Source organism: Delphinus delphis, chromosome 1 (assembly GCF_949987515.2).
Source record: "Delphinus delphis chromosome 1, mDelDel1.2, whole genome shotgun sequence".
Lineage (NCBI taxonomy): Eukaryota > Metazoa > Chordata > Mammalia > Artiodactyla > Delphinidae > Delphinus > Delphinus delphis.
In genome coordinates this window covers 66835189-66851446 of record NC_082683.1, presented here as the reverse complement: position 1 = coordinate 66851446, position 16258 = coordinate 66835189, and the positions used below count along the sequence as shown (strand labels likewise).

Here is a 16258-nt window from a genome sequence, read left to right as displayed (position 1 = left end):
TTTTTTGCATTCTTTTGCCCACCTACCAGTGCATTTAAGAATAACAATTTTTGTCCCTAGAGGTGGTCTCAGACCTCTTCTCTCTCGTCTCCTTTAGCACCTACAACTGGACTTCATTCATTTGCCACTTAGTATGGGTTATCGGTATATTCTTGTTATTGTATGTATGTTTCCCAGATGGGTTGAAGCCTTCCCCTGCTGCAAGGCCAGTACCCTCACCGTGGCAAAGAAACTGTTAGAAAATGTGTTTCCCACCTGGGGTATACCTTCCACAATCTCCAATGATTGAGGCCCACACTTCGCTGGGAAAATCATATGGTCTTTAACGAAAACCTTGCAAATTTCTTGGAATTATTACTGTCCCTATCACCCTCGATCATCCGGCAAGGTTGAGAGAACTAACGGAAAAAACTGGATTCAAGCAGAACAAGAATTAATAACATGGGACTGAATGAACTGTTAAGGATGATTTTAATTTTTATGACTGTGTGTTTAAAATATTGCGGGTTCTTTAATGTTTTTCTCCAGATTTAAAGAAATCTTTTCTCTTAAGCTATCAACAATTTGGTAATATATACCTTTGTGAACAAAGATGAAACATTTACTTTTTCTCCCTATCTGATCCCCCAAATTCAGAAACTCTTAGTGAATATTCTTATTTTCATGTTCCTTGTAACAGGACACAATTAGAAACATGGGCTATATTACCAAGGCTTTGACTGGAATGTGTACATAGACTCAGACATGACCAGACAGCTGCAAGAAACCACGTGGAAAAATCAAGCTGGTACTTTGCTTACAAAGTTCCAGCAAAGCAATCTTAAAAAAGAACTTATATGGTCAGTCACTGTTCTTGCTGTACTTCTATAAAAATCAGGCCAAGTTTAATACAGACAAATTAGTTTTACTGTGATTATCTCTGGTTAAAAAAAATCAGATAATCATAGAGAGAAAAATTATGTTTGCACCTTTGTAGATATTAGATTCTAGTCCTGTTAATTGTCTTTGTGGTCAAAGATTCCTCTAGTTTCCTCAGATATCTGACTATGACTTACCCAATTAACATTTCCAGCTTTTTCTCACCCTTCTGATTTGGAATCACTAAGAACAAAGGCAGCCCTTGAGCCCCATTGGAAGGGACCTAACCAAGTGTTCCTGACCACTGACACTGCTGCAAAACTAAAAGGTTTTGAGCCTCGGGTGCACATCTCACAGCCAAGGAGGATTCCACCTGGCATCTGGTCCTGTACTAATGCTGGAGACCCCTGAATCAAACTGACAAGGAAGAGAAGTAGCTGACATTGATGTAGACTGCTTCTGCCCAAGATAACGGATCAAGACTTCATACTTTAACTAAAACCTTTTCCTCTTTGCTTTCTTTCCTTTACTCTGGAATTGACCTGGAAAGATAACGCCATCATCCGTATCTCCCAGGCCATTGCTTAGAGGGGTAACCTCTCGAATTTAGAACAACTTTTTATTTCAGGTTAGGAGAAAATCTGACTGACCCTTGGCTTGAATGGGCAAGTACAACAACACTTGCAAATGAATCCATTAACAGTGCCACCTAAGTGGAAGTAGTTTGTGCCCTGACAGGATTTGTCTTAGTCAGTGATGGTTATTCTTCCTTGGGCCTATGAATACCTAGATGGCTGGTATATAACCAGGCAATACCTATTAGGTTATCTAACTGTGCCCCTAACTGTTCTAAAAAGGACCTACCAGGAGGCATTCATAATTCAGAATCGCTTCCTTTGGCAGGGTCAATTTCCCTGATTAGGAGTAAATACAAATGAGAATATGTTCAGAAGCCTCTTCTTAACTCTTGAAAGTATTGCAGAATCCACTGCTAAAGCATTAGCTGCCCAGGAAAGATCCTTAGACTCTGTGGCTAGAGTTGTTCTTGATTATAGAATAGTCCTTGATTATCTTTTAGCTGAACCAGGAGGTGTCTGTACTACGGCCAATGCCACCAACAGGATTGACATTTCAGTCACTGAGCAAACCACTTGGCTTAAAAGGGTGACTCCTTCAACCGGGTCTTTCTTTGATTGGTTTGGGTCTTGGGGACCAGACTCTGAAGTGCCTTCCATGTACTGGGAATTATCCTGCTTATAATAATCATAATAATCCCCCTGGCGGATCATATTCTCTCAAAAGCTTTCAATTCATGTGCGCAGCTGCTAACTGCAAGGCAAATGATCTCCTAAGACTGGAAGGTCAGAAATGAAATGAAGAGAATGACCAACTTAAAATTTATGAAAAATTTATGAACCTGGAACCATGATCTGTGGATGTTATGGGAATTAAGCAAAAAACGTTTTGGGCGCTCTCTATCCCCCATCCCCCTAGAGGCAATCTGCATGATAAAACCCTTGTCATTTCCTCCCCCTACACCCTCCAAAGGAAGCCTGGCCTAACAAAATCTTTTCTTTTGCTAATAGCGCCCCGACTTCCCTCCTATAAAACCTATTTTGTACAACTCCTCAGAGCACCCTTCTAGTTGCTAGATGGGATGCTGCCTGATTCATGAATTGGCCTGTTAAAGCCAATTAGATTTTCAAATTGAAAAAATAATAATCATATGGTACTGTACAAAAACAGACACATAGAACAATGGAACAGAATAGATAGCCTGGAAATAAAGGCATGCTTGCTTATATGGTCAGTTAATATACAACAAAGGAGGTAAGAATATAAAATAGGGGAAAACACTCTCATGCACCCCAGTGTTCATAGCAACATTATTAACAATAGCCAAGATAGGGAAGCAACCATATGTCTCCATCAATAGATGAGTGTGTAAAGTTGTGCTATATATACAATGGAATATTACTCAGCCTTAGAAAAGAATGAAATTCTGCCATTTGCAGCAACATGGATGGACCTAGAGGGTATTATGCTCAGTGAAATAAGTCAGAGAAAGACAAATACTGTATGCTATCAACTATATGTGGAATATAAAGAAAAAACACAGAAGTAGACATACAGAGAACAAACAGATGGTTGTCAGAGGGGTGGGTGAGTGGGGACACGGGTGAAATAGATAAAGAGGATTAAAAAGTACAAACTTCCAGTTAAAAGTAAATAAGTCATGGCAAAGTAATGTACAGCATAGGGAATACAGCCAATAATATTGTAATAACTTTGTATGGTGACAGATTGTAAGTAGACTTGTCATGGTGATCATTTTGTGATGTATAAAAATATCAGATCATGGGCTTCCCTGGTGGCGCAGTGGTTGAGAGTCCGCTTGCTGATGCAGGGGACACGGTTTCGTGCCCCGGTCCGGGAAGATCCCACATGCCGCGGAGCGGCTAGGCCCGTGAGCCATGGCCGCTGAGCCTGTGCGTCCGGAGCCTGTGCTCCGCAACAGGAGAGGCCACAACAGTGAGAGCCCGCGTACCGCAAAAAAAAAAAAAAAAAAAATCAAATCACTATATGGTATGCCTGAAACTAATATAATTGTTTCAATTATAATTCAGTTTTTTTAAAGTGGAAGTTTTTTGTTTTTAGCAGCAAAGAATATAATACTTATTTAGTGTTTGCCAAGCTCATTCAACTGCTTTTATTTTCCTGCTTGCTTCTGCTAGTACCTAATAAAACCGACCAAGTTACTCATACAGGAATACCTTTGATATACCTCGAACTTTAATTTTATCTTGTTTATTTTATCTTTTATTTTGTTTATTCAGCCTTCTGTCTGTTTTGTCCTTGTTTGACATTTAACTTTCTTGATCTTCCCCCACCCTTTTTTCCTTCTTTGCTTCTTAATTTATATCCTGAACTCTTCTTTGTATTTCCTGTTATTGCTTTCCTGAACCTGGAAGGCAGTATGATGTTAGACCAATTAATCTCTTTGAGCCTTAGTTTGAAGGAGAGAGAATAATTTTTGTATACCTCAAAGTTATTGGTAAGCTTAAATGAGAATATCTGCAAACTGCTTAACACAGTGCTTGGAACACTGTTTCATAAATTATAGTTGCTGTGCCCTTCCCCATCCCTCTACTGTCGTGTTGGTGATTATACCTACGTAGATAGTCTTGTCCCTACAAGTGGGCAAGTGCTGTGGGCTCTGGGTCCTTACTAGTGGGCCTGTAATGGTTTCCTTCATATATGCTGCCAAATTGAATTGAATTTGGATGGAATTCAATCTGCCAAATTGAATTCTTTGCCTTAACATGTCTCTGCAGCTGCTCCTTTATTAGGAATGTTATTTCCAATCTAATCTTCCTTTTCCTTCGGAAAATAGCTAAAACCCCACTCCTTTTTTCTTATCCTCAAACACTAAGAAGTTTATCTTTTTCTGAATTAGAGCCTGTCCCTTTTTTTCTGCCTTGTTATGTTTATTCATCTCTGACTGGACTTAAAGCCTTGAGGAGAGGACCCAAGTCTCATCAATTTTTGTATCCCCTATGGAAGGTAACCATATAAAGTGCGTATAATAGACACTTTTTATACTTTGCTGAGTGAATGAACATGTGTCTGGGGTCAGCAGACACTTGATCCTGTCCAAAACGTCCATACGACATTTGGCCCATGCCAAAAGGTCCTTGAAATTTGGTCTTGTCCAAATGTTCATGAGCATATTTGGTTCATGCCAAATGGTTTTGGACAGGACCAAATATCAAGGACCTTTTGGCATGGACCAAATGTCCTGCAAAGGTCCTTGGTAATGCACTGATGTGGAATATCAGGAATAAGATTAACATAAAAAATATTGCGAGATCTGTGTAGTGGTGAAGTTGTAGTTTTCAGACTATTCTCTGGAGCACTATAGTGTATGAGGTGCTTTGGGTTTGTAATTTTTATCATGGATAAACTAAGAAAGTTACTTGATTTATAGAATGGTTTTTGTAGATTCACAGCAGGAGGATGAAGGGGATAGTTAGTGAGCAGGCTACATTTAACTTCCTGCAATCCAGAGCAGCTCTGGTTTCATCTTTTTTACATATTGAGCTACTACGTAATATTTTATTTGAATTTAAAGTTTGAATGAAGGGTCATGATTACAAAATGTTTAAAAAATGCTCTGGTAGAGCATTCCACTGAGATGGATGTAGTTACAGAGAAAAAGCATTTCTCTTGTCATAGTGTTGCCTATGAGTTCTCATAAATAAGTGTTCAAAATAAACTTTGTAGCATATGATTTTAAAAAGTGAATGTTTTTTCGTTCCCTTGCCAGCTTCCTGTTTTATTGATAACCTATTCTAATGTCTAAAGCTTCTTAAGGTGTCAAGCATTACGATAGCAATGAAACTTTAATCTTTAGAACCAGTAGTTTCTTTAGGTTGGGAGAGCTTTGAAAATATATTACAGTCTACTATATTGTATTAATGGATTTAATAAAAGTTGTATGAATGTGTAAGCATGTGTATTTATTATTATTGTACATATTTTTTTCAGTTTCAGGTATGCCCCAAAAGTCTATGTGTGTCTACTCCTGGACATCGCACTGATCTTTTTCAGAGGGATCCTAAAAATGTCCTGATAACTGATTTCTTTGGAAGTGTACGGAAAGTGGAAATTACAACAGAGACTATTAGTTTGCAGCCAGATTCAGGAATCATGGAAAGCAGGTATTCATGTTAAATTATTATTTGCATAGAGTATTCTAGTCTCATGATTTGTAAACTTTTATGTAACATTATATTAAGAGATGAAAATTAGTATTTTTAAAGAAAATCACACATTTCTACCCATTCTTTACTTTATGTAGCCCCTATGCTTTTCAGATTAATGGGCAGAAACTCTAAATATCAGTGGGAAGCTAAGATCTTGATTAGGGTTATGTTGTAGCTCCAAAATATGTTTGTAGAAGTATGAGTTCAGGCTTGGTTTAAAAAGGACTAAAACTGGGACTTCCCTGGTGGCACAGTGGTTGAGAGTCTGCCTGCTGATGCAGGGGACACGGGTTCGTGCCCCGGTCCGGGAAGATCCCACATGCCGCGAAGTGGCTGGGCCTGTGAGCCATGGCCGCTGGGCCTGCGTGTCCGGAGCCTGTGCTTCGCAACGGGAGAGGCCACAACAGTGAGAGCCCGTGGACCGCCAAAAAAAAAAAAAAAAAAGGGACTAAAACTTACACAACAATTGACTGTCTCAGAGCCATACTTTTCTGTCAGGAGAGGTATATATGATGGTTCAGAAGACCTTCATGATGGGGCAAGTATGTGAATGTTTCAAACATTATTAATACTCTCTAACAATGTGTAGATTGTCACCTATTGCAGTAGAAGGTGTTAAATGAGGTGACACTGAATAGGGAAGTTGGCAGCTGGGCATTTAGAGTATAATAGGGTCCTAGGAATCTGGTAGATGCAAGGCAGATAAACATATAAAGGGGAAGTGAGTGTCAAAAGAATATAGGTGCCAAATGTATACTTCAAACTATAACACAATGCTTGCATTTTCAGAATTTCTCTGGGCTCCAGCAATCTAACTAGTTCTCTGCCACGTGTTTTGGTTCATAGAGTCTGGGTGGTTTGTGAACCTGGTTCAGTCCTATCTCTGGCTTTTGCCTAGTGTTGTATTCTATTAATCTTCAGAAGTTTATCTTTAGGATTTCTTTGGGGGCTCTTAGTTATTGATTAGGGAAGAGAATGAGAGAGAGAGGTATAAGCCAAGTACTCCCCTCTTGGGGAATGGACTGTGTGTGTGTGAGTAGTGAGTGCGCGCACGCGCGCGCGCGCGCGCGCGTGTGTGTGTGTGTGTGTGTGTGAGAGAGAGAGAGAGAGAGAGAGAGAGAGATTGCGAGAGACTGGTTGATTTGGGGTATGTGAATTTAGAAGTATTTATAATGTTCTGCTTGTTTTCTTTTCTGTAAACATTTTTAAAGGTACAATACTTTGTTGGGATTAAATAGTGTCTCAGTTAATAGCCACTTTCTTGAACTATATAGACGTATATTTTCCTAGCCATTAAACTTTGTTATTTGGGATTGTTTAATGCTGTCTATTGGAAACTCATACTCCAGGGAACTTTTCTGGATTGTCAAATGGTGGCATATAAATTACTTTTAATTTTGAAAATTTAAAAGATTTATGATTGAGCTTATGAATGTTTTAGAAATAAATTTAAAAACTAGCAGTAAGTTATTCCTTATGAAGATTTGAAATTGATATTATTATTAATTATTTCCTATTATTCATATTCAAAGGGTTGGATTCTTTCTTTTTCAATTTCCTGTATCTGTTGGCTTAAAAAATATTTTCTTGAGACAGCAGGTGATACCCTCAACAATATCACTTTTATTTATTATTTAAAATTTCAGATTACTTTTGTAAAATAGCTAAACTATACCTTAATACTTAGCAACTGAAATTGAAATTGAGCTACTATATGTTTTTTACCAAATTCATTTTGTAATTTCCCTTGAACTTAAGCCTGTAATATACAAGATATACCTTCTCTTAATCATCTGAATATTGCATTAATTTCCTTTAGAGATAAGGACTATCTTAATACTTCTTCTGTGTTATTTTCTATTCTATCCACTTAACACAATATTAAATATATAATAATTGTACAATAAAAGTGATTTCAGTGGAATTCTACTGAGTTTTATTTTATGTTCTGGAAAGATGAAATTTTTGTCTCATAAAGTATCTCCATGTATTAGTTCGAAAGCAAAAATTGTTTGTGCTGATAATTATCTTCATTTATCTATAATCAAGGAGAAAATTATATTAAGCATCAAAGCCAGATACCAGGCACTGTGTTTTGTTTTTGTTTTTGTTTTTTAAGTTATTTTATATTGGAGTATAGTTGATTAACAATGTTGTGTTAGTTTCAGGTGTACAGCAATGAGCAGACACTGTTGAATTAGAGCACCCTCTAGTGTTTATAAATAAATTTTATTTAGAACGTTGCTTACAGACGGTTTCATAATTACTAATATTTGTTCTCCCGTTAATTTAGGAGGATTAAGTTCCCAACATGTTCCAGGAATGGATGATAGAAATATTATCTCATTATATATAGGTGCTATTTATGTGCAAATATGAATGGCAATTGGATGTTTGTTTAGAGAAAAGTATTATATATTCTTGAGAGATCAGCTGTCACAAAAAACTATTTTATTAAGGAAATTATGGGCTTGAATGTATATGTATTTTTTGAAATCTTAGGTTAAAAACATCAATACAGTTACTGTTATTAAAATTGGCAGTTAAACTTTTAAGAATACTGCTTTCTACATATATTAAGAAAATAACAACTCATTTGTCCAGATTGTCCATATTTCATATTTTGTGTTTTAAACTAAAGTCAGATATGATGGAGAACATTAGTACATAAAATTGACTGAAGTAGCTGTATGACATAATTGGTGTTTTGTATGTCTTCTGACAATATACATATTATATGAGTAAGGTATAGTCATATAAATACTTATATTGAGTAAGGTCATATCCTTACAGTCATATCCTTAGTAACAACAGTTGTTTCAGCGTATGTTTTACTTATTGTGTTTTTAATTTATTTACAAGAACAAATGAGGTAAAATAAGGACTGATTGCAATAAGCTTGGCTTATATAACTTAATTCTAAACTGCTTTATCTGAGTATATATAGGATGACTTTTGATAAATATGCAAACAGCCTGCCCTCAAAGAGTTGGACTTTCTGGAATATAGTAATAAGTCCATGTCAGCGTTACTCAAAGTACGCGAGTACCCTAACTATAGATATATAGGGAAAATAGCCTTTAGCTTGAGAATGTAAAAATACAGGCACCAAAATGTAGAAGTGTAAATTCTGTAGGCATTACCTAAGAAAAAAATGGAATCTGGGACAATATGAACTGTAAATGCTCAACATTTATCTTGGTTGTTAGATGACATCTTACCTAGTCTGACTTTTGCTTTAGGATCTAAATTGAGGCGCTTGATTCTATCTATTTTTTTGTTGTAATTTTATTCTGTTATACTAGAATTTCTTCCTCTCTTTAGGCAGTCTTTAGCAACTGAAAATTTTGAATCTAGCAGGAAATTTGAGGATGGACTCTTTTCTTACAGATTTCTTATAGATAGAGGGGTGAAAGTGGGCTAACAAGGTCGGTCTGTATTTTGAACACCACAGTAGGACTCTTTCAAGAGCTCGGTAAGGAAGTCCCCACTTTATATAGGAGGTCAAAGATCAGACAGTTGTCACAGAGATTAGATTTTGAGCCTTTTCCATGTGCTTCATGCTTTATATAACATATTATCTAGGACGGTTGGATTGTAAATAGTAGACTCCAACATAAGCTAGCATTATTTCCTTAAAGATATTTATATATAGGTATTCTGTGTTTTATGGAACCCAAGGGCAGGCCTCAGTAAGGGCCTGGAATCAGTAACCAGAAATCAGTCAGAAATGTGGGCAGTACTCCCTCTGTCTCCCTGTTCTAGTCTTTTCTTTCTCTGCTGCTCTGAATGTAGGGGATAGAATGTGTACACACTACTCTTCTGGAAATTTATATCTGTTCTGTTCATGATAAAGCCCAGATACAGAATTAACTTGCTCATTCTCCATTCTAAGCTCCCCAGAGGGCTTCTTGATTAGCCCAGCTTGAGTACTGACCCAGCTGGGCAGTAGTGGGGTCATTTAACACAAAGTCATAGCTACTGGGGGGCCCATCCCATGTGGATAAGAGGAACCCTCCAAAAGGAAATTGGGAGCTATGCAGATACCCTCAAGGAAAAATTACATTAATCCCATTTAATTCACATAATTGCTTTATGAGGCAGGTGTAATTTTCCCATTAAATAGATGAGTAAAGTGAGGCTGAGAAAGGTTTAAGAAACCTGCCTAAAGTCCACATCTAACAAATGGTGAAATCAAGATATGAATCCAGGAATGCTTCCTACCTCTAAAAAATATATATATTATTTTATTGTTTTATAATTTACGCTGAGTTGCTTTCTTTTAAAAGTATATAAAATATACATGATAGCACAATGAATTATCAGAAAGCAACTACTCAAGTAACCACCAGAGAAAGAATTAGAACAATGTTGGTACCCTGGAAAGTTCCCCAACCCTTACACCCCTTCTCAATCTCTACCCTCTCACTCCCCCTCAAAGTTAACAGTGATCCTGTCTCTTATGGAGTTTACTTTCTTGCTCTTCATCTTAGTTACATCACCTAAACATGTATCCCTAAACGTTATGTTTTGTTGCTCTTGCTAGTACTATGTGTTTGGAATTCATTTACGTTGTTGTGTGCAGCTGTGGTTCTTTTTTTTTTTTTTTTTTGAGTTTAGTAAAATTTCTAGTATATAGTTCTGAGTTTTGACAAATGCATACACTTGGATCATCACCATTGCTAATCCATCACTACAGAAATTTTCCTTATGCTCCCTTTTCTCCAGTCTCTCCCTCATATCCCACTGATCTGTTTTCTGTCCCCACAATTTTGCATTTTCCAGAATGTCATATAGATAGAATCGTATATTCTGTACTCTTTTGAGTCTGGCTTCTTTTACTGCCATAATGCATGTCAGATTCATATCTGTTGTCACATGTATCAGTAGTTGGTTCTCTTTTATTGCTGTATTGGAGGACATTTGTTTTTGCCCCCTAGTTTTTGACAATTAAATGAAGCCACTATAAATGCATACAAATATAAGTTTTCATTTCACTTGAGTAAATATAGCTAAGAGTAGGTTTGCTGGGTCACATGGAAGTGCATGTTTAACTTTATAAGAAACTTCCAAACTATTTGCCATAGTCACTGTACCATTTACATTTCCACAAATAATTGTTCCACATTCTTAATTACACTTGGTATTGTCTTTTTAATTTTAACTATTCTAATAGGCATGTAGTAATATCTCATTATGATTTTAATTTGCATACACCTGATTGCTAAGGACATTGAACATCATTTCATGTACTTTTTGGTCATTCATACATGTTTCATGACGTGCCTATTCAAGTGTTTTGCTCATTTTTTAAAAATTGGGTTGTTTTCATACTGAATTGTAAGATTTCTTTATATATTCTGGGTATAAGTCCTTTGTCAGATATCTGTAATGCAAATATTTTTTCTTAGTCTTTGGCTTGCCTATCATATTCTTTTTTTTTTTTTTTTACTATGTCATAATATTGACCTTCAGTCCAGTAATCCTCCACTGTAACAGCTCCTTTATGTTGCAGTGAGAAATGATTTGTATATTTTTTGCCTCTGAGTCCTTGTGGGTTTTTTTTTATTCAAACAGAAAGTCACAATAATTATAATATCCTCATCAGTTCACTCAGTCCCATGTAATTAATTTTTTTTTCATCTTGATCTTTTGTTAGCACTTTTATGAATTCATCACTTTTCCATTAGAGTTCTGAAAATGCTTATTCATTCAGTTCAGCAGTATAGTCAGTTACCAGAAACCTGTACTTGTCAGTCTTTTCCATGAATTCTTTGAAGATGAAACCCTTTTATAGGAACATTTTTGCGAAAGCATCAGAGTACACCAAGAACTGTTTGTAAATGATAAAACACTTAAAAATGACCACGGTTAAAGATTTGATGAAAGTTCATAATAATGCAATTGACAAGTAAATTTAGTTATTTCTGAGATATACATTTTAAAGTAATAAGTAGAATTATGACTTATAACATTACACCGGAAAATATAACATTTTTAGAAATTTCAGGTAACGTCTGAAACATTTATATTAACATATTTCCATACAAAAACCCAAAGAAAGTTTAGTATTAGTCGTTTTTTTGGTTTGTTTTTTGTTCTTTTATACTGCAGGTTCTTATTAGTCATCAGTTTTATACACATCAGTGTATACATGTCAATCCCAATCGCCCAATTCAGCACACCACCATCCCCACCCCACTGCGGTTTTCCTCCCTTGGTGTCCATACGTTTGTTCTCTACATCTGTGTCTCAACTTCTGCCCTGCAAACTGGTTCATCTGTACCATTTTTCTAGGTTCCACATACATACGTTAATATACAATATTTGTTTTTCTCTTTCTGACTTACTTCACTCTGTATGACAGTCTCTAGATCCAACCACATCTCAACAAATGACTCAATTTCGTTCCCTTTTATGGCTGAGTAATATTCCATTGTATATATGTACCACAACTTCTTTATCCATTCGTCTATCGATGGGCATTTAGGTTTCTTCCATGACCTGACTATTGTAAATAGTGCTGCAATGACATTGGGATGCATGTGTCTTTTTTTTTTTAATTTCTTTTTCTTTTTTTTAATTTTTTTTGCGGTATGCGGGCCTCTCACTGTTGTGGCCTCTCCCGTTGCGGAGCACAGGCTCCGGATGCACAGGCTCAGCGGCCATGGCTCACGGGCCCAGCCGCTCCTTGGCATGTGGGATCTTCCCGGACCGGGGCACGAACCCGTGTCCCCTGCATCGGCAGGCGGACTCTCAACCACTGCGCCACCAGGGAAGCCCCTCATGTGTCTTTTTGAATTATGGTTTTCTCTGGGTATATGCCCAGTAGTGGGATTGCTGGATCATATGGTAATTCTATTTTTAGTTTTTTAAGGAACCTCCATACTGTTCTCCATTGTGGCTGTATCAATTTACATTCCCACCAACAGTGCAAGAGGCTTCCCTTTTCTCCACACCGTCTCCAGCATTTGTTGTTTGTAGATTTTCTGATGATGCCCATTCTAACTGGTGTGAGGTGATACCTCATTGTAGTTTTGATTTGCATTTCTCTAATAATTAGTGATGTTGAGCAGCTTTTCATGTGCTTCTTGGCCATCTGTATATCTTCTTTGGAGAAATGTCTATTTAGGTCTTATGCCCATTTTTGGATTGGGTTGTTTGTTTCTTTAATATTGAGCTGCATGAGCTGTTTATATATTTTGGAGATTAATCCTTTGTCCATTGATTCATTTGTGAATATTTTCTCCCATTCTGAGGGTTGTCTTTTGGTCTTGTTTATGGTTTCCTTTGCTGTGCAAAAGCTTTGAAGTTTTGTTAGGTCCCATTTGTTTATTTTTGTTTTTATTTCCATTACTCTAGGAAGTGGATCAAAAAAGATCTTGCTGTGATTTATGTCAAACAGTGTTCTTCCTGTGTTTTCCTCTAAGAGTTTAATAGTGTCTGGTCTTACATTTAGGTCTCGAATCCATTTTGAGTTTATTTTTGTTTATGGTGTTAGGGAGTGTTCATTCTTTTACATGTAGCTGTCCAGTTTTCCCAGCACCACTTATTGAAGAGACTGTCTTTTCTCCATTTATATCTTTGCCTCCTTTGTCGTAGATTAGTTGACCATAGGCGCATGGGTTTATCTCTGGGCTTTCTATCTTGTTCCATTGATATATGTTTCTGTTTTTGTGCCAGTGCCATATTGTCTTGATTACTGTAGCTTTGTAGTATAGTCTGAAATCAGGGAGTCTGATTCCTCCAGCTCTGTTTTTTTCCCTCAATACTGCTTTGGCTATTCGGGGTCTTTTGTGTCTCCATACAAATTTTGAGATGATTTGTTCTAGTTCTGTAAAAAAATGCCATTGGTAATTTGATAGGGATTGCTTTGAATCTGTAGATTGCTTTAGGTAGTATAGTCATTTTCACAATATTGATTCTTCCAATCCAAGAACATGGTATATCTCTCCATCTGTTGGTATCATCTTTAATTTCTTTCATCAGTGTCTTATAGTTTTCTTCATGCAGGTCTTTTGCTTCCCTAGGTAGGTTTATTCCTAGGTATTTTATCCTTTTTGTTGCAATGGTAAAATGGGAGTGTTTCCATAATTTCTCTTTCAGATTTTTCATCATTAGTGTATAGGAATGCAAGAGATTTCTGTGCATTAATTTTATATCTTGCAACTTTACCAACTTCATTGATTAGCTCTAGTAATTTTCTGGTGGCATCTTTAGGATTCTCTATGTATAGTATCATGTCATCTGCAAACAGTGACAGTTTTACTTGTTCTTTTCCAATTTGTATTCCTTTTATTTCTTTTTCTTCTCTGATTGCCGTGGCTAGGACTTCCAAAACTACGTTGAATAATAGTGGTGAGAGTGGACATCCTTGTCTCATTCCTGATCTTAGAGGAAATGCTTTCAGTTTTTCACCATTGAGAATGATGTTTGCTGTGGGTTTGTCATATATGGCCTTTATTATGTTGAAGTAGTTTCCCTCTGTGCCCACTTTCTGGAGAGTTTTTATCATAAATGGGTGTTGAATTTTGTCAAAAGTTTTTTCTGTATCTATTGAGATGATCATACGGTTTTTATTCTTTAATTTGTTAATATGGTGTGTCACATTGATTGACTTGCAGATATTGAAGAATCCTTGCATCCCTGACATAAATCCCTCTTGATCATGGTGTATGATCCTTTTAATGTGTTGTTGGATTCTGTTTGCTAGTATTTTGTTGAGGACTTTTGCATCTATATTCATCAGTGATATTGGTCTGTAATTTTCTTTTTTTTTAGTATCTTTGTCTGGTTTTGGTATCAGGGTGATGGTGGCCTCATAGAATGAGTTTGGGGGTGTTCCTTCCTCCGCAATTTTTGGAAGAGTTTGAGAAGGATGGGTGTTAGCTCTTCTCTAAATATTTGGTAGAATTCACCTGTGAGCCATCTGGTCCTGGACTTCTGTTTGTTGGAAGATTTTTAATTACATTTTCAATTTCATTACTTGTGATTGGTCTGCTCATATTTTCTGTTTCTTCCTGGTTTAGTCTTGGAAGGTTATACCTTTCTAAGAATTTGTCCATTTCTTCCAGGTTGTCCATTTTATTGGCATAGAGTTGCTTGTAGTAGTCTCTTAGCATGCTTTGTATTTCTGCGGTGTCTGTTGTAACTTCTCCTTTTTCATTTCTAATTTTATTGATTTGAGCCCTCTCCCTCTTTTTCTTGATGAGTCTGGCTAATGGTTTATCAATTTTGTTTATCTTCTCAAAGAACCAGCTTTTAGTTTTATTCTTTGCTATTGTTTTCTTTATTTCTATTTCATTTATTTCTGCTCTGATCTTTATGATTTCTTTCCTTCTGCTAACTTTGGGTTTTGTTTGTTCTTCTTTCTGTAGTTCCTTTAGGTGTAAGGGTAGATTGTTTACTTGGAATTTTTCTTGTTTCTTGAGGTAGATTTGTATACCTATAAACTTCCCTCTTAGAACTGCTTTTGCTGCATACCGTAGGTTTTGGATCGTCATGCTTTCATTGTCATTTGTCTCTAGGTATTTTTTGATTTTCCTCTTTGATTTCTTCAGTGATCTCTTGGTTATTTAGTAATGTATTGTTTAGCCTCCATGCGTTTGTGTTTTTTACTTTTTTTTCCCTGTAATTCATTTCTAATCTCAGTGTTGTGGTCAGAAAAGATGCTTGATATGATTTCAATTTTCTTGAATTTACTGAAGCTTGATTTGTGACCCAAGATGTGATCTATCCTGAAGAACGTTCCGTGAGTACTTGAGAAGAAACTGTAATCTGCTGTTTTTGGATGGAATGTCCTATAAATATGAATTAAATCTACATGGTCTGTTGTGTCATGTAAAGCTTCTGTTTCCTTATTTATTTACATTTTAGATGATCTGTCCATTGTTGTAAGTGAGGTGTTAAAGTCCCCCACTATTATTGTGTTACTGTCGATTTTCTCTTTTATAGCTGTTAGCAGTTGCCTTATGTATTGAGGTGCTTCTATGTTGGGTGAATGTATATTTATAATTGTTTTATCTTCTTCTTGGATTGATCCCTTGATCATTGTGTAGTGTCCTTCTTTGTCTCTTGTAACATTCTTTATTTTAAAGTCTATTTTGTCTGATATGAGTATAGCTTCTCCAGCTTTCTTTTGATTTCCCTTTGCATAGAATATCTTTTTCCATCCCCCCACTTTCAGTCTGTATGTGTCCCTAGGTCTGAAGTGGGTCTCTTATAGACAGCATATATATGGGTCTTGTTTTTGTATCCATTCAGTAAGCCTGTGCCTTTTGGTTGGAGCATTTAATCCATTCACGTTTAAGGTAATTTTCGATATGTATTTTCCTATGACCATTTTCTTAATTGTTTTGGTTTGTTTTTGTAGCTTATTTTCTTCTCTTGTGTTTCCCACTTAGAGAAGTTCCTTTAGCATTTGTTGTAGAGCTGGTTTGGTAGTGCTGAATTCTCTTAGCCTTTGCTTGCCTGTAAAGCTTTTGATTTCTCCATCAAATCTGAATGAGATCCTTGCTGGGTAGAGTAATCTTGGTTGTAGTTTCTTCCCTTTCCTCTCTTTAAGTATATCATGCCACTCCCTTCTGGCTTGTAGAGTTTCTGCTGAGAAATCAGCTGTTAACCTTATGGGAGTT

General features: G+C 36.4%; 1 protein-coding gene across 1 annotated transcript in view; it reads left to right on the top strand.

The window, feature by feature from the left end:
• The window catches only part of PIGK (phosphatidylinositol glycan anchor biosynthesis class K), a 137979-nt gene that overhangs the window by 55044 nt on the left and 66677 nt on the right, over nucleotides 1-16258 (top strand). The window contains exon 9 of the mRNA XM_060023857.1: nucleotides 5407-5579. Within this exon, the coding sequence (XP_059879840.1) occupies nucleotides 5407-5579 (173 nt within the window). The remainder of the gene's footprint in view (nucleotides 1-5406; nucleotides 5580-16258) is intronic.